The 19,210-nt window shown below is 34.2% G+C and overlaps 1 protein-coding gene and 1 long non-coding RNA gene across 2 annotated transcripts in view; one reads left to right on the top strand and one right to left on the bottom strand.

Annotated features, from left to right (window-relative positions):
* The window catches only part of LOC109070554 (GDNF family receptor alpha-2-like), a 71,047-nt gene extending 68,808 nt beyond the window's left edge, over positions 1 to 2,239 (top strand). The window contains exon 9 of the mRNA XM_042764879.1: positions 662 to 2,239. Coding sequence (XP_042620813.1) covers positions 662 to 814 — 153 coding nt within the window. The 3' untranslated portion in view covers positions 815 to 2,239. The remainder of the gene's footprint in view (positions 1 to 661) is intronic.
* The window catches only part of LOC122146415, a 52,729-nt gene extending 33,908 nt beyond the window's left edge, over positions 1 to 18,821 (bottom strand). Inside the window, exon 1 of the long non-coding RNA XR_006160970.1 lies at positions 18,570 to 18,821. This is a non-coding gene — a long non-coding RNA (uncharacterized LOC122146415). The remainder of the gene's footprint in view (positions 1 to 18,569) is intronic.
* Positions 18,822 to 19,210: the final 389 nt, after the last annotated feature.

The following is a 19,210-nucleotide window of genomic DNA, read 5'->3' as shown; positions in this document are numbered from 1 at the left end:
TGCATTTATACAACATAAAGAAAGGCTAAAAAATTGTGTTTTGAGTGTTCAGAAAAAATTCAGAAATAACGTTTTTATAGCTAAATGGAAACATTAGGAAAATGTTATTAGAACATATTTTTGTTAGCTGGATAGGCCTATGTATTCTGGGAAAAAATATTAAATGCACAGTTTTTAAATATGGAAATGATAGTATTACCGCAGCAGTATCATAATTTGATCACTATGGGTCTACTATCACTATGATTTTATGTATTTTTTAATAACTTTGTAATCATGCTGCACTCATTTCTAACTTTCTAATTTTTTTTTTTTTTCATATTCCACATATTTCTCCATTTTTCTTTTTCTAATTCAAATTTTCTTGCCAATTTGATTTCCAGTGTCCACAATATCACTTTCCATCTTTTAGACTAACTTTAATGACATCATGCACCAGGAAGTGACTTCATTCAGGAAAAACAGTCATTGTATAGATAATCATGTTAAAATTAACAAAGTTTAAGTGTATGAACTTTAGCACATTAATGAAAGTCTCCAATACGTTTTCATAGAAATACCACAAACATGCCCATTTTTAAACATTAGTGAGTAGTGAGTAACAGGAATGACCTATAATCTTAATACTTGAACTGAAAAAAAGCTTGTAATATTTCCTCAGAATGTGCTGAACCCCAATATGGAGGGATCCATTGACTCGGTGGGCTCTCACCAGGCTGACAACAACAGAGCCAGACATTCATCTGTGACTTCAATCAGTGTTTCTGCCGGCACACTGACACTGGCCTTTGCACTGGTCAATCAGGTTCTGTAAACACAGCCTGACTCTACAACCCCAGGAAGCATCTGATGGATTCTTCTGACCTCAATCAAAGAACTTCTCTAAAGTGACATTGATTTCTCTCTAAGTGTGTGTGTATGTGTGTATCACACGCCATCTTTAAAAACCAGTCAAAACAACAAAAACAACAAATCCTTCGAAGGAGCTTCTAAAAAGACTCAGAACCATCACTGCCCCACTGAAGAGAAAGCGAGGAACCACCGGCGGCTGACACTAAACACAGAGAACTTCTACAAACGTCTTCATATGCCAGAAGGAAAGTAGCTCACCATGTTTTTCAATATCATGATGCACGGTTGATCGAGAACAGGCTATAAAATGCAATTATGTGACCCACTGATGAACTCTCTCTGTATATTTACCTAGAGATAGGCATCCATTATAAAAAACAAAACTCTTCGCTATCTCCCCCGCGCACATCAGTACAATAGTGCTCACTGCTTTGGTCATTACCAATAATTTCATGTAAATGTTTCTTTTGTTCAAAGAAAAAAAAAGGGTGAAATCTCGATTTGTTCCCTTTTTAATTCTCAAATTTGTTTCCGGCGAACAACAAGTGTTCATCCGCGACATGTTTGGATCCTCCAATCTGGCGAGATTTGGGTCATACTGCCCTGTGTACAATGTGTATAATAATATTTGTAAGTATATGAGATTCTTTTTTTTTTTTTTCTGTTTTAACTCTAAAGAACCTTTAGCATGTGCTGGAAAGCCGGGTGATGTGGGAAACTAGAACAAAAGCGGAAGAACCAGGTGAAACGAATCACCATGGAGAGCCTTCAAGGCCAATGATGTTTGTCTTTGGCTGTCATTATGTGTAATCATTGCCAAAAGGCTTGGATTATATTCAAAGAAAAATACTCTGGGGAGAGCGGAACAAAAGATCAATTTGCGGAGAGGGTCAATTGTTGGTGTATTTTATAGTGTGCAATCTATCGTGTGGCCTTACTTTTTTTGTCTTTGCTCTGTTCCTCTCTCTTATGTAATGGTTTCAGACCATACCACTTGCAGAGTACCGCCGAGACAGACTGAGATGATTTCAGACGTTCAAAAATAGCAGGTCCTATGACTCAAAAAGGTCTTGGTTCATTTGTGATGCTTTAAAATGAGGCAAGGCAGAGGCTCAAGAATGTGTCAGAAATATTTGTTTAAAACTGAATAAAAACATCCTAGTAATCTCGAAGAGTCATGGCTTTAATAGCATCTGTTGCAGAATTCAATTAGGCCTGAGTGATTATCTTGGAATAAGTTTGGAAACACTTTGTGTAACCTAAAATGACATATTTAAAGTCAACACAAAATCAAAAGTGATCCCGTTTAACATAATTCTAATGAAAAAAAAAAAAGTTTTCATAGTCTTTATCAGAAACAAGCCTGATTGATCTTCACCTAAAATGTTCTGATGTTTTCAGCGTCCTTGGTTCTGGCTGTATTTTTCCATTCATTTATAGCAAAGGGACTTTTTTTTATATTTGTTAAGAAGTTATGAGCCATGATACAATGCAACCAGCTTTGTTTAAATGGTTTAGTCAATTTTAAATATAAGCACCCTGAAACAAAAGTAAAAGCACCCTCAGTTGATGCTGCAATTAAATATTATTGGCGAAACAGATTTAGCAAGCGCTCCATTGTGTTTCTCAGTTTGACCTCTGTTCCTATTTACAGCGCATTTTTGCAGCGGTGAGAAATGTAGCCAATCACAGACATGTCTGTTGATCTCTTGAACGCAAAGGCCAATCAGAGGTGTTTTAGTTAGAATCCACTCACCGTTCACAATGCTGGAGATTTGGTTCAGTGCTGAGTTATGCTCGCTCTCACTAATCCTCTGTCATTAACAAACAACGAAACGATGTAAGTAAGAGATTCATTATGCAGTGTAGACATTGCTTTTATTGATTTTAGTGGAACGCTGTGAAATCTGTAACTGAGATGAGTGACAGCTTTTTAGTGATTGTAAAGTGAGCGGTCTTTCACACCTTCAAGGCTATACAGATATGATTTATTAAATACAAGTATTATTTTTCATGCTGCTAAGAGGGCCGAAGGCTAATTACATGCTGCATAGTTTTGGAAGTGACATCTACATATAAATGTGTGATTCCCTCTGAAGCTGCAGTTGACATAGTGATACAAGCACTGGACAAAAACATGATATGTCAAAATAAATATGTGCAATGTAAATGCAGACTAATATAGTACTAGAAAAATATTTGCATCAATATATTTTTTTAACTCAATTCCAATTATTTGTAAAAGTAACGCTATTTCTGTTATGGTGGCGCTGTTGCTTGCACATTACATCTGCACTTTATTAGGAAACCCTCACTAATTTCAGATACTCTTTGATTTGATTCTTAATTTTCCATCTGACAGTAAAATTAAAATGTGAGTTTTTAATAAACTTGTAGCTAAGGTTACAATTTATGACTCAGCAAATCCATTAAAATAATTTGTCTAGGCATCAACTATATTTTTATCCTGTTGTTTTATGTTCAGGACTTTTTAATGCAGGCAACACTAATCCATAATGGTCAGTAGTCTAAGCTAAAAAAAAAAAAAAAAAAAAAAAAAAAAAAGCCTGCACTGACAACAGAAAATAAAAGGTAGTAGCCTTAATATTTGGATGGTGTAATATCATTATACAAAGTCATTAATCAATATATTAGGATAACCCATGCAATTTAAATTACTTAAATAGCCTATACACAATAATGAGCAATAATAATTCACCACACTGCATAGGATGATGCGATGACAAATTCAAGCGCACAGCTTCACCTAAATATTTATTAATTTGTTTAGTTATATCATTTATAGTTTGAATAAGAGAACAACACCTTTAAACTTTGGGTAATCGTTTTTTTTTATTCATCACATCATATAGATCTGAATTTTTTTTTTTTTTTTTTCAGCAAACGGCCAGACTAGCGAACAATAAATGATATGGCAAGACAAAAGTTAAATATTTGAACTAAAGTTTGACTAATTAGAGTAATGTTAGGCTAAAACTTGTAATTATGATATCTGAATCACTGTCAGATGAGCCATCAGATCCTGAGCCGACCCAGGACGCATCAGACTCTCCATCACTCATGGCATTTAGTGTTTCTAATACCTACCTTCCATAAATCGCCTTTCTTTAGTCATTTTGACTTAATTAATGAAACTGATAACCACTAAATCAGTACTTACCCCTTGGCGGTTCTAGTGTTAACATAATATACATGTAACATAATATAAATTATTCTTAATCATAATATGATTAGTTTCTAATAATATCAAAGGCTATATGCTTAATATGTAGCTATTGACACATTTTGTATTGGGGGTCCCTGCTCCATGTCTCTATCACCTAAGGTGTACTGGCCCTGAAAAACATTGAAGCGTTGATTTAAATAGTTTGAGAGCATCAATGAAATGTAATGTATTACTTAGAGTAGGTGATAAAGTGGTTTTGACATGATTTGCTTGTCTGATATAGTAATATAGTTTTTCAGTGCAAATTCTGCAGTTGAAAACGATTACTTAAAAGCTAAGTTGAAATAATGCAGGCTGATGGCTTCAACAAAAGCATATACTGTCAATCAACACCTTGTAGGTCTGTCTTTTTGGTTATTTTTAAAAATCAGTTTCCTTGTGAAGAAAATAAATGGGATTTTTACTTCCGGAACCTGACTTTTGCACTCTATTGGTTCATTTTAACCAATAGCAAACTTGCATTTGGTTTGGCTCCATTCTGATATGTAGCGCCCACTTTTCAAATTATTTTGCTCAAAAAATTAACCACATTACTGAGACATTTCATGTTGACTTTAAATGTAGCCCTCATCACCTGTGAACAACAAATTGTATGGACTAAATGTTACTTTTTTTGGAAGAAAACTGATCAGATTTTGCCCCCAAAAGATTGGTGTTCTGTAAACAGCTGTGAGAAGAGCTGTCCTTCATCAGTAAGTCTCAATCTGCTCCTCTTCCCCCTCCATCTAGCAATCATGTGTCTATCTCTCTTCACTAATTGTCTCAAAACATGACAGCTAATTAATATGTTCTGTAGGCCCACATCTGGTGTTCAACTACAAGGGAAGGTTAGAACTAGATTCATATGCCAGCAAAACAATACACTCATTTTCTCATTTGAGACAGTTTTCATTACATATTACATCACAATAAACAGATTTTGAATCACACACACAAAAAAAAACTTTTGCATAGAATAAATGTATATGAAATGTAGATGAACTGCTAAGCTCCTTATATCAGTTCATAGTCTAACAAACTGAATACTAATTTTTGACACTCCAATTAGCTTTCTAATAAAAACATATTCAGTAGTCATAAAAATTGTTGATATGCATAGAAAGTGGAAACCCATAATACTTATCCTCAACTTCCTGTGCAGATCTGCCTTCCATCTGATGTAATCACTTAAGCATAGTCATATGCAGGTATGTGTGAACTTATCCATTTAGCTTCCATTCAGCCACAAGCACTGCCTGCAACCCTTCTGGGAGTTCATCATGCCTGCTGGTTAACATCAGCTGAGATTTGCTTTGCACTGCATAATAAAGTGCCAAATAAAGAAAAGCTTGCAGTACGCAAAAGAATAGCAAACATGTCAAATAATAGCACTGGGGTATTAATGCAAAATCTTATATTAATATGCATTTGTAATTACTAATTTTACAGGTAAAGTAATATGGCTTTCATATTCACATGTATGGAGATTCAATGACATTTATCCAGCTAGCTAGTTACTCATATTGCAGCACACACACACACATATATTATATATATATATATATATATATATATATATATATATATATATATATATATAATATATATATATATATATATATATATATATATTATTAAAATGAAGAGTTAGCATGGTCAGTGTACTCAATACCTACTAAACCTTGTTTCAAAAAAAAAAAAGGTTGCAAACTGTATCTTTAGCTGTTTAAAATCTTCTCTGAGGTGAAGAAGATGCAGAATTGTCCACTTGACATTAAAAAATGAGACGAGTAAATTAACGAGTAAATTATGGATGTGTCAACTCAATAAGTTCAACTTTAAGTGCTCCCACAGTATTGATGCTTGAGTCTCACGGGAGAGTTCACCCAAAAATGTAAAAAAGTCAGTCATCATTTACTCCCCCTCATGTCATTACATATCTTTATGACTTTATTCTGTGAAATGTAAAATGACATATTTAGTGAAACATTTTGGGCTTCACAGCAAGAAGCTCCCCAGTTCGAAACCCTGAGCTAGGGGGCCTTTCTGCGTGGAGTTTGCATGTTCTCCCCATGTATGGATGGATGGAGAAATGCTTATCTTTTTTATATGACTTTAAAGTAGCTGTGAAAAATAAATTAAATACATTTGCTTCACTTACTTTTGCTTAAATGCTGATATCTTTCAGAGATACTAAATTGTTAATTTAGTACAGCTACACTCGGTAGTAAGGGAAAACTCCATTCTGCCTCAAATTGCTAAGCAACGAGAACACAGGGATTATAGTAATTGTCTAATCCATGCAGTAGCACCATCCTGAAGACCTGAGGGAGTTCTGACTGGCACAAGTGGCTGATTAGAGAATATACGCTCTGAGGCCAAGATGTGGTGTCAACTACTGCCAGACTTTGGGGCTACTGACACTGGGTGCTCAGGGGGAACTTTAGTTATCATTTTACAAAGCAATTTTAAAAATATATATCTGCTTTTAAGAGTTAATGTGTGATGTGTACAATATGTGGCAGCATGTCAGCAAATTTGACATCTTTCACTTTTCTGATTAACATAATCTTAACAAAATCAATATTTTTCTCCTTTTGTAAAATCATAGAAATGTTATCATAGATTTTTTTTTTCTCTTTTTGTATTGAAGCAAATAAGAACTCACAAATTATATTTGTTGTCATTTCTGTTCACCACTTTAGAAGCTCCTCCAACTATACTTCTGTTGCTTCTGAGAACCTCAGAAATAAGAAAAGGGTTCACTGAAATCGATTGAAAGACAAGTCCCTCATTTGGTGTGCTTAACATTTGAGCTACTACTTACTGTAAGTAAAGCACCCTAAATCATCACAGAGCAAAGATTTCCCATCCATTAGAATGCTGCCTTGAGATTTTTAGGCAGTGAGGAAGCTCACTAATCATTGGGACGGAGCCATATTCTGGCTTTTGGTCAAAATTGCGGCATATTTCAATGAAAGCACCCCATTTAAATAACTATGTGAACATTTCTGTCACTTTTTTAAATTGGAGTTCCTCTGTGCTGAATTCTTGAACAATATTATATTAGGTGCTCTATTATGTAGATGTGAAACATGCATGCGGCTAATAAAGCTGATACAAAAGGTGACATTGAAAAAGAACTCAATAGGCTGGAAATTATCCAGCTCAGTGGGCAGATGGGCTTTTGACAGAAATATTGAGCCCCAGAAGTCTGAAATGGGTGGGCCAGAATAGGCAAAACTACAAAAAAGAGCAGCAAATGCAGAAAATCAAATCAACAGCTGACAGGTTTGCCATCCCCGGGGAAGGACGACATACACAAACACTAGAGCAAACATTATCTGAGCAGGTGGGTGGGAAAACACTAAAATAGTCCATGATAGAGATATGCTGTCTGCATGACAGAGATATGCACATTGCCCTGACAGGTCAGTAAAAGCTCATTTCTAGTAGTGTAGTGGGCGACCAAAGGTTCCTTCAGGGAATGACGGCAGTAATTATCATCATGGCACGGCACCGTTTTATAGCAGGGATGGATATGTCAAGAAAGAGCTCTACAAGAAAAAAAATAAATAGTGTCTCAACCTTCCAGCGGCGCCAAACGGAAGCTTCACAGCAATCTTCACAACAGGAAGTGTTGACTGAAAGACTATTAAAGGACTGAAAGAGAGGTTTGATATAGCCACTTGATTCCAGAGGATAAAAAAAAAAAGAAAAAAAAAAAACACTAAAACATGTCACATATACATCTTCATTCTTGACCCACTTGATGCTTATTCATTAGCAGTATTGCAGCTATGCTCTGATTGGTCGTTCAGATCAAATGTTACAGACTGTATACACGTCATAGTGGACAAGAGGGTATGACAAACACATACTGAAACACAGCTGTGTAGATAGTGAAGACTTGATTTCTCACTCTTAATAGGCTGTGCACATAAGGCTTTTTAGCACAAAATGGACGTTGAGAAAATGTGACAAGAAAGAGGACCGTATAGTATATGCAGAAACGTTTAATTGGAATTGTTATTTTTGGCTTGGGCCTTCCATTGCTGCTTTTTTCTTTTTTTGATTGGTCTTTTCTTTTATGGATGTGTTAAAATGACTTACTGTTAGAAAAGATTTCTACCACTGGTCCAATATATATATATATATATATATATATATATATATATATATATATATATATATATATATATATATATATTTATTTATTTATTAAGCAGCAGAAATTCAGCTTTGCATTACAAGAAAAAAAATATAAAAAAAATATATAAAGTATTATTAAAATATAAAAAAAATATTTTATACTGTAATAATAATTCACAATTTTTTATCAAAGAAATGCAGCCTTGATGAGTGGAAGAGCCTTCTGAATGGCAGTGTATGTTAGTAAATAGACTAATGTACAGTAAGTCTCACAAACCTAAAATATACATCATGCAAGAGTTCCTATTTCAAATCGGACATAACCAAAAATGATTCAGTCGGTAATGAGCTGACGACTGAACGATTCCCCGAATGAACGCCTGTTCATACAAAGAACAATAACTAATAATTTTACAGTTTTAATAATAGTTCTACTTCTATGTGAATAAAGACGTCCGCACCACAGCTATAATGTTAACCACACAGAAGAATGATATTATTGAACACGCTTTCAATTTTTTTTTTTTCCACAGCTGATTATTGACAGCCAATCAGAATCCACCCTTCTTTAAAGGTTATTTAAAAGGGCAGATGACATAACTGCAGCACACTACTACTGTATAAAAAACAAAGTTATTGGTTGTTGGTGTGACTGCGGGGTTGATATATTTTTGTAGGCCAAGACCCAGATACAAGTTAGCATTTTAGCACTTGTGGATCTGTCAATTTGAAGTCATTGAGTTTTTGAATAGGTTTTTGGTTAATGCCTGAAATGAGGTCTGGGGTTTACACAAGCTCAATATATTTTCATGTTTTATTCTACTACATAAAATACATAACTAAATACCCCCTTGTGATCTGCTTATTTCAAAATTCAAAGGAAAATCCTGTTGGTTTTTTGTTGAGGGAACCAGGGTGATACAAACTTATAGGCTAGCCTAGAAGAATACATCATCACTGCAGCACTCTATAGTGGCTATACTGTATAGCCATGTTATATAGCCATAGCTGTTGTGGTATTTATTCACATTGTTTCTAGATTATTGTATAGAGTGATCAGACACATTTTAAATAATTGCTGAACGCTTTATTGGCCAAAAATGAACTTTTCACAAAAATAAATAAATAAATAAAATGTCACCAGCTAACATTAATTCACTAATCATATCAGCAGCACATGTGAAAGTGTGAATGAGTACTAGTCAGTTGAAATTACTATCATACTAATTATGCAAGGCAAGGAAAGTTTATTTATATAGCACATTTCGTACACAATGGTAACTCAAAGTGCTTTACATAAAAGAAAGTAAAGAATCATGAAAAAAATAATCACAAAAATAAAACAAGGAATTAAAAAACTTAGATTCTCTATGGGGTTCAGGTCTGGTGAATTTGCTGGCCAGTCATGCACACCAACACCATGGTCATTTAACCAACTTTTGGTGCTTTTGGCAGTGTGGGCAGGTGCCAAATCCTGCTGGAAAATGAAATCAGCATCTTCAAGAAGCTGGTCAGCAGAAGGAAGCATGAAGTGCTCCAAAATTTCTTGGTAAACGGGTGCAGTGACTTTGGTTTTCAAAAAACACAATGGACTAACACCAGCAGATGACATTGCACCCCTAATCATCACAGACTGTGGAAACTTAACACTGGACTTCAAGCAACTTGGGCTATGAGCTTCTCCACCCTTCCTCCAGACTCTAGGACCTTGGTTTCCAAATGAAATACAAAACTTGCTCTCATCTGAAAAGAGAACTTTGGACCACTGGGCAAGAGTCCAGTTCTTCTTCTCCTTAGCCCAGGTAAGACGCCTCTGATGTTGTCTGTGGTTCAGGACATCTGTAGCCAAATTCCTTGACACGACTGTGTGTGGTGGCTCTTGATGCCTTGACCCCAGCCTCAGTCCATTCCTTGTGAAGTTCACTCAAATTCTTGAATCGATTTTGCTTTACAATCCTCGGAGTCAACTAACGCGAATACGCGTTTTGTGGCATATTCTCCTGATAAGACCGAAAAGAACTTAAATTACACTTTCAGTTTTGATCGTACAGATAAGAGCAATACATCAATCTAATCTGTAAAGGGTCTACTTTTATTTGTATACACACATAATAACAACAAAACTTTGTGCATTTATAAAATTAAGAAAACAAACAGAGTGCGCTTTCTGCCACCTTGGTTCTGTGTGACCTTCATTTAGAAACACGTAATTCAAATGAACTGTAACTCGGCAAATACTCAACACAGAGACATGAGAGATAGAACTATAGAAATCTTGACATGTCTAATTTTAAACCGAGCAAATCTTATCGAAAACAAATATTCAGTGATAAAGTAATCCATATGAAAACAACGCAATGTCCAGTCTTTCACGTCTCCCTTTATTATATCTAATGCGACCACGCCCACACGCCAAGTGCGCTTTTGATATTACAATCGTCTACGTGAAGCTCGCGGCAGGTAAACGCCCTCATCACAGCAAACAAAGCAGCGAGACTGTACTTCACATTTTTTAAATGTTACTGTTCGTTTTGCGCTGAGAGAAATAAGACATAATTCACCTCAATAAGACCGCTGAGAGGAATGAGATTTGGATTACCTCAGAAAGAAGAATGAAGCGGCTTGACCCAGCAGAGATCATAAACATGAGTAAGTCTTTTTTTTATTAATCTACTTATATTAGTTTTCATATAACTTGTACACATTTTACTAGTTAGACTTTTTCCAAAATATAATTCCTGACTAAATGTATAATCAAGTGAAACATTACGAAGTTTCATTTACATCATCTCAATGTTTCACAATGCCAGGATGTTTTGTTGTTGTTTTCGTTGTTTATGTTCTAATGTATAACATAGACAGCAATAAGATATAAAAGTAATATGAGGTATGTGCCAGGTATGTGATGTTCATTTATACATTTCAACACAATACCAGTCAAAACTTTTGAACAGTAAGATTTTTAATGTTTTTGTAAAGAATTCTCTTCTGCTGACCAAGCCTGCATTTATTTGATCCAAAATACAGAAAGTTGCATTTGCTAAAGCAGTAATATCGTGAAATATTTTTACTATTTTACATAACTGCTTTCTATTTGAATATATTTTACAATTTAATTTATTCCTGAGATCAAAGCTAAATTTTCAGCATCATTACTCCAGTCTTACTCCAAGTGTAACGATATACATTATACCATTCAAAAGCTGGGAGTCAGTATATATAGAGATTAAAACTTTTATTTAGCACACAAGTGATGATAAATACAATAATCATGCTACAAATGATGCTGTTCTTTCAATTAATCAAAAATATATATAATAATAATAATAATAAAAGTTTTTTTTTTTAGTAGCAAATCATAATATTAGAATGATTTCTGAAGGATCGTGTGACTGGAGTAATGATGCTAAAAATTTAGCTTTTAAAGTCAGCTTTGATTGTTCCTAATAAACTGTTTAACTGCACTTGCAAGTGAATCTCAAGTTATTTTGTGGGATAATTAAATGTATTCTAAATAAACTACAAACATAAAAATATAAAAATTTATTTTGTCCTCACATTCTTTCTTGTAACTCTTCCCTCTCGGTCACACACCTGACTGAAAGGCTTATTATGTAGCTCATTATGCGGGCCTTTGTCTTCTCAGGTGTGAATCACACAAATATTCATGGTTAATCATGCCTACCCGCATATGCCCTATCGAAACAAAAAGTGTCTTAGAACATTTAAATCAATCTATTGTTTTCTGTGAGCAAGTAAACAAGATGATTTTAACATCATTTTGAAGCAAAAATTCTAGGCTACAAGGTCCATGTTTGACAGTCCTGTGAACAAATGTTCTCTAGGTGTTTTGTGACCTTATTTCAGTGACTTCAAAATTGTAGTTTTTCACTAACCATGCATAAACGTTGTTTTCTCAAAAACACAATCATGTACATAAATGCTATTTACATATTATTGTAGCTTAGTTTGTACTGATTACAGTCTTAATAGACTTTAGCCATGTATATGTTTATAAAGCAACTGAAAAAAGCACAAAAGTCAGGGGATGTCAAAACTTCTCCAGGCCCCCCAAAACCCCTTAGTTACATCATTACTGAAATAAATGAACTTTTCCACGACATTCTAATTTATTGAGATGCACCTGTAGAAACATATGGAAAAATAATCTACAAATACTGAAGCAGCTTTGCAAAACTTTGCAAAACACAAAATTTGTCACTGCCAAAATGTTTGGCCTTGACTGTATATTTGTTTTCACATGCTGTCTGTAGTAAATCTGTAACCAATGTTGTAACCACTGTAATATGAATTTTTAAAAATCATAAAAAAAAAGAAAATCACAAAAATCATTCTCTCTCATTATGCTTAGAGTCTGTAATGTGCACAGCACAGAGTCAATTACAAGGCAGATACTGTGATCGTGGAGGATGACTTTGTAAAACCAATTAATGGCAGAGTATTTGATCAGAGCTTTAACCATCGTTCATCACTCCAATACTGCTCTCCTAACCCTTCCATTAATTAGCTTTTATTAATGTGAGCAGTCAGGGGACTGTTCAGCTCCCAGGGCTAAAGCATTTAGAGTAATCAGCAGCCATGAATGTGAATGATGCTGAGCCCAGATTAATAATTTACCAAGTACATGTAAGGACAAGATCCTCCGTGGCCCAGCTCATCCTGCAGAAAAAAAAAATCTGAAACGACTGGTCTGTGCAAGAAACAGAACAGTATTTATATTGTTTGTTTGTTTTTTTACCTCTGATTCACCACAATGTCGGAACTGCGCTCAGTATCTGCTCAGGACAGTTCAGACATTGCAGTGAATCAGAGGTAAAAAAAAAAAAAAAAAAAAAAACAATCAAATTATATCAAACTGTTCAGTTTCTTGCACAGACCGATCGTTTCATGTCTTTACCCATCAATGTATTGTCACGAGCCGCGGGGATTAATTTGGTTTTGTTTGTTTATGTTTTTTGACTCTCAAAGCTGTGATTCCCATTCATTTCCATTATATGACTGACAGACTGCAACGGCTTGAGTTAAAAATCTTTCTTTGTGTTCTACTGAAGAAACAAAGTCACCTACATATTGGATGCCCTGGGGGTAAGCAGTAAAACATAAAATTTTCATTTTTGGGTGAACTATCTCTTTAATTGCTTTTTTTATTGCCAATGTGTGAACAGCATGTAAGGAAACTTAATATACAAGATGAAACCTGTTGACTGATTTTTAAGTTTTGTTGGAAAAATCCAAAATGTAATGAACCTCATCTGTTGACATGATGTCAGTGAATCACATTCACTCACTGTTTTGGCCGGTGCTCGATCGCATAACTATGGAGTGTGTGCACGAGTACGAGCAGTAAGTTGCTAGCTGTGGTTCACCAGTGTCATTAATAACAAGGGATTCTGAGTTCTACTTAGAGCGAACTTTCTGGGGGAGTTCGTTTTGGCTCCTAAACACCTTTGCGCTTCCATTGGTCCGTGGCGGTTATGCATTCGGTGGGTGAGTTATGTTCTGAAACTCCACCTTCTTTGACGTGCAATTTTTTTCCCCCAGTTTGTATCTCATTCCAAACATAGAACAACATCTCCTGAATACACTGTATCGAATAGCTGAGCTGCCACAAATATATCCGATCGCTCGCGGAGAGCCTTTAAATATTCAGAGAAAGCATTTAATTCCTAGACAGAAATTGCAACGAAGCTTAGTGTCGATGACATGGAGTTATACACAAAGCAACACAGAGAAACATCCAAGTTTTCCAAAGCCATGAAAAGAATGAAAGGAAAGAGTAAAGATATAAGGTAGCAAGTACCAAATACATGTGTTTCATTAAACATTACACCATGCTGCTGCTGCTGTTCTTTCAATAAGCGAATTTAAAGGGTTCAATGAATGAAATGCCAAACAAATAATACAATAATAAACCTTTATTTTTATCAAAAGTAAATCATGACACCACATAACATATAAAAATGTGTAAGAATTTATCCAGTTTAATTAAATAAATGAACACTAATAAAATAAAGTAACAAATCGACTCTAAATAATCGACAATATTTGTTTTTTTCATGTCATGCTAAAGTTTTCAGACTATGAGCCATTCACACTTCCCATAAAAGACTGATTATGGAAACAGAATGGCTCTTTTGTATTGCAAACATGATACTTGATTCTGAACTGCTGCTAATCATTATTCTTTTGTCAATAATATTCTGACCATTGAAAATTTACATTTAATTCACAGAGACTATTCATTTTTATATTAAATTTGAGTATTCGGTTTATTTCTCACTAAAATGCTACTGTTAGACTATTGTACATGAATAACATAAAGGGTCTTTATAATAATCTTTATTTCATTTAAATTCTTCCTAAACTGTATTAGTCCTATTGTTTGTCATTTGCATATTTGTGCTTATTTTTTACTAATAAACATCAAATAAATCAAAAATGACTATGTTGTGATATACATCGTTATATGAAATTGAACTGTTGGTTATACTGCCCACCTCTTGAGGATGAAGATGGCATTTTCATTACTAAGTTTTCTGTCTGTGGAAGGTCAGCTTTGTGTGTCTTCTTAAATTAAAAGTTTTACAATATGAAGAATTAATTATTAAGCTGAAGTAAATAGACTCCATCATGATGATGCTCAAGAATATTTTAGTGTCTAATGTTAGAGTTAAAGAATATGTTGTTTATAAGTTGTTCAAGGAGGGGAAAACGCTTTTCTTCCTTTTATGTGTGTATCTAACTCCAGTTTTACTAATTGTGTTTTATCCTTCTCTACTGTAATGGCACTCTCTCTTGCACTTCAAATGACTGCTTGAAAATATTGTATGTATTTTTGTATTATCAAATTACAAATGACTTGTATTTTAATTAAATATATTTCTCAAAGCAGTATTTTGAATTTTAATTACATGTGTGAAATAACACAGCAACGGTACAAACAAAATGCATCCTGGCATCACAAGACAAGTTACAAATAAATGAGACAATAAATGTAAAAAAAAAATGTAAAAACCTCATACCTTCTTGACATGTTTTGAATGGGAGAGAATGGGAACAACAAATTTATTTAACCTCTATTCATCTTTACAGTTCTCAGAAATACAAACAGCACTCAAAGTACTCCATCTATTATAGTTATAATAACCATGCACTGGGTGAATGGTTTTTAATGACATTTTGTTGGTCATCTGAACGGCCATCATCCTTATCTTTTCCAAGCATTTCCTAATTTAAGACTCCTTTAGCATCCTTGTTGCTATGAATTGAATGAAGGAAAGCACTTGACCTTGCTGTCAACATTAATTAGGCTTGATGTGTCTGACACACTGTGTACACTTCAAATTATCATGTTACAGTCTAATATAACCTTTAGTCAGCCTTACAAATTCCGACACAGCTTTGCACCGGCTCAATACAAGCTGCCAGGTAATGAGTTACCCAGTTAGACACTGACAGCTGCTCCCATCTGACCGGAGCTTAGACGAGACGTGGGAACAGAGAGACGTCCATGAGGGTGACAAAAAGAGATGAGGTGCTCCGACTGAGAGGACGGTGGAAGGAGAGCTTAAAAAAGCACTATTATATGTAATCTTTGTCTAGTGAGGAGAGCAAAATTATGGTTTTTGTAGTGCCACTGAGCTGTTGCCTTCTTAGATTAAATTAGCACAGGTGAGTTATAACTTATTTGAGCGAGCGCTCGAGCTGACCCTTTTTAACCTTGCTGGAGTTTAATTAAATTAAATCAGCCATATAATTGTTTTTTTTGGCTTCCAACAACTTCAATGGAGTGTGTTTGGAAAGTTCACCCAATTCCTGTAGGTCAAAAAGAATCAATTGCGTTTACGGCCAAAATAAATTGCACAAATGTTTGTGTGTTGCATTTGCAGATCCAGAAATAGGACTGAAAACAACCAGCATGAGGTCACTTAGGGGATCATGTTGTTGACAGAAGTTGAAACAGAAGTATTTGGGATTCTGGTGAAAAAACACACACAGACATTTCTCAAGAGAATCCACAAATCTTTGGGAAACACACTCGGAAAAGGAAATACCATGCAACACCCGTTTCCTCTGGTATTAAGATCACGTTTGCATTATTCATACTGCAGTTAATATATTGGCAAAAAAATTAAAATATGAAATATATTTTTGCATATATACTGTATGTGTATATATATATATATATATATATATATATATAACATTTTAAAATTAGTAATTTCCATATTATTAGTAATATTCAGAATTTCTAGATTTTCTCATATTAATATTACAAATGTTTCGACTTAAATGTTTCAAATTTTGTTTTAATTCCCTAATGAAATTATAGGTTTTTCCTGTGTCCTTGATATCAATTTTCATCCGGTCACTCTCTTTTTAAAACTTTAGCAAAAAACAGTTACTGCAGAAAGTGCATCATTTTGGTGGGACAACAAAAGCATCAACATCAGTCAGAATTAGCAATGGATATACAGAAATCTGTGTTGTTTTGACTTGTGGTTTGTCCCATATGTAAAACATATATCCTGTATACATCCATCATTATTACAATAAGTTTTAAAAATTTATCAGAACAAGGCATTTTTGTAAAATGTACCTATACAATTCTTTGCAGTTTGCAAACTAGTGGCAGTAAAATGCCAACAACTTGTATTGATTTTCACATAAATAAATAATGATCACAAGGCAGGTTATTTATGAAAAAAGGCTTATTTTTGTATGATTCCTTGCTCAATACTATGACCTCAAAATGCTTTTACCATAGTGCATGATTCATAAACTAATACAGGAAGGACCCTTTGGTGTTTTTTGTTTATGATGGAAATTTAAAAGAGTTTCTATTGTGTTTTAGAGTTTTGTGGTTACCGGTGTGCTGAAAAGCGGAGCTTTTGCATGTTTTTGCATGATGCATGTTGTTTTACTCAATGAGAATCTATACTAATGGCAGTTCACCAAAACCCAAAATAAGTTAAATCCTCAAAGTTTAAATTAGAAAATAACACAGTGCACTTGTTTGACAATCTAGTTAAATGTGTGCAGACCACATACTGCTCTGGTTCTCTTAACAAGGCCTGTGTCTAATGGTTTTCATCAGAGCCAGACAGTTCTTGAAATAACCCTCTCATGTTGAAAGAAAGACTCACAGCTTTTTTTCTCCTCTGTGTATCTCAGAGATCATTTTCACAGATAATGAGATTTGTTAACTTGGGAGATCAATAGAAAAGCTAGACTGTTTCCGCTTCTGCAGGCTAAGAGTTCTGACCTAAACAGTGAAACCATTAAATAGACAATTTGTCATTAGGCAACATAACAAATGTGTATATAACAGTAGCGTCTGATGGTATTCTGGGCCCAGTTTTTTTTTTTTTTGGTCTATTGTAAATTATGTCATTTAATGTTTTCCAGTTTTGGGGTTAATGAAACTGTTTACCTTGAACTATCAACAAGCAACACATACTATAATGTTTTGTATATTTAGAGATCTTTATTTTCTTTACATACACTTTTTATAAATGTATATGGAAAGCTGCACTGGAACAATATTTCTACTATGCTATACATTATTTTGGGTTAAAAATGGTTTAGTACAAAGTAGCTCTTTTCTATAATATTAATGACTATTCATCATTTAATTTAGAAAACTTTTTATCAAGCTGACTGCTTTTCTCATGCAATATAAATGTGCCTGAAATTGCATAACAGCTTTTATACTTTAGGAAGGGTTGCCTTGCAAGTGGATCCTGGCATCAAAAAATTTGAAAAACCCTGCTTTATACATTACTCGTTCTCATATTTTTGGGATTTATTTTGTTTCTGCACTGTCAGTTATTGCCTCGTCTGAAATTTTGGCAATGCCTTACTTGTCTAAAGAGAATACAATCTGAAATCCAATAAGAATATGCTATTATTTTTATCTCAAAAGCTACACACCACTCAAAAGTGAATAGAAAATAAATTCAAATATACAGAAAACATTCGGTGGCACTTTATGACAGAATGCAAAAGTAAGGGGGTTGGCAGTTGAGTGGAAACTTCTGGACTGATAAAGCACTGCATGTAAATGTACCCGATCAATACTTACATCTGTTTTAAATAAAATTGTATTAATAATTATATAGCATCTAGACAGATATAATTATTTAATTACAATAACAAAAACATGAATCATCAAGATTCTATAGGAGAAACTACATTTCTAAGCCTTTCTTCACGTCTTTAAAGTTTTAATAGTGCGTACATTTATAGCTCAGTGACTTAACACTGAAATGTTTACTGAAATGCTGAAATATTTAGAAGGACTTAAGAAGGACCTTACCTTTGTAATGTTTTGGACACTGGTGGTGGCACTCTTACTGTAGGATCTTCTCAAGGTTCCTCTGGATCAGCTACACTGCCAAAAATCACTTGAACTGCAACATCAAAGAAATCTCTTTCAAATTAGGTTTATATAATATTAGTCATGTTTAAGCATACACAGACACAAACCATCTTGGTTACATACTTTATGCAAGAAATTAAATCCCAGATAAAAGTAACTGCGGTCCAATAAATCTTCGCCTGCCTTGCATACAAGTTTAATATCCAAGACGAATAAATTAAAGGCCGTTCAGGCTTGTATGGCGATGTTTGCCTGTTTGTCTTTCATCATTTGGTTAAATTACCCAGAGCAACTGCCTGTTTGCTTATCAAGCCAACAAAACATAAAAAGACAAATCACATCTCATCAATAAGCTGCTATCTGACTTAACATAAAATTAGCTGAATTTTGGAAAACTGATGAAATTAGACATTGTGAAGAAAAATATTCTGTATTGGTACTTCAGGCACATTATTGATTGTAACAATTATCATTAGTAAACATTTTTATTGACTTAATTGCTTCTAGACAGTAGAATGTGAGTGCCACAAATGAGATGTTTAATAAAATCTCAATACAACAGTTATTCCAATCTATTT

This window comes from Cyprinus carpio, chromosome A10, assembly GCF_018340385.1.
Source record: "Cyprinus carpio isolate SPL01 chromosome A10, ASM1834038v1, whole genome shotgun sequence".
Lineage (NCBI taxonomy): Eukaryota > Metazoa > Chordata > Actinopteri > Cypriniformes > Cyprinidae > Cyprinus > Cyprinus carpio.
This window is presented reverse-complemented; position numbering and strand designations above follow the sequence as displayed.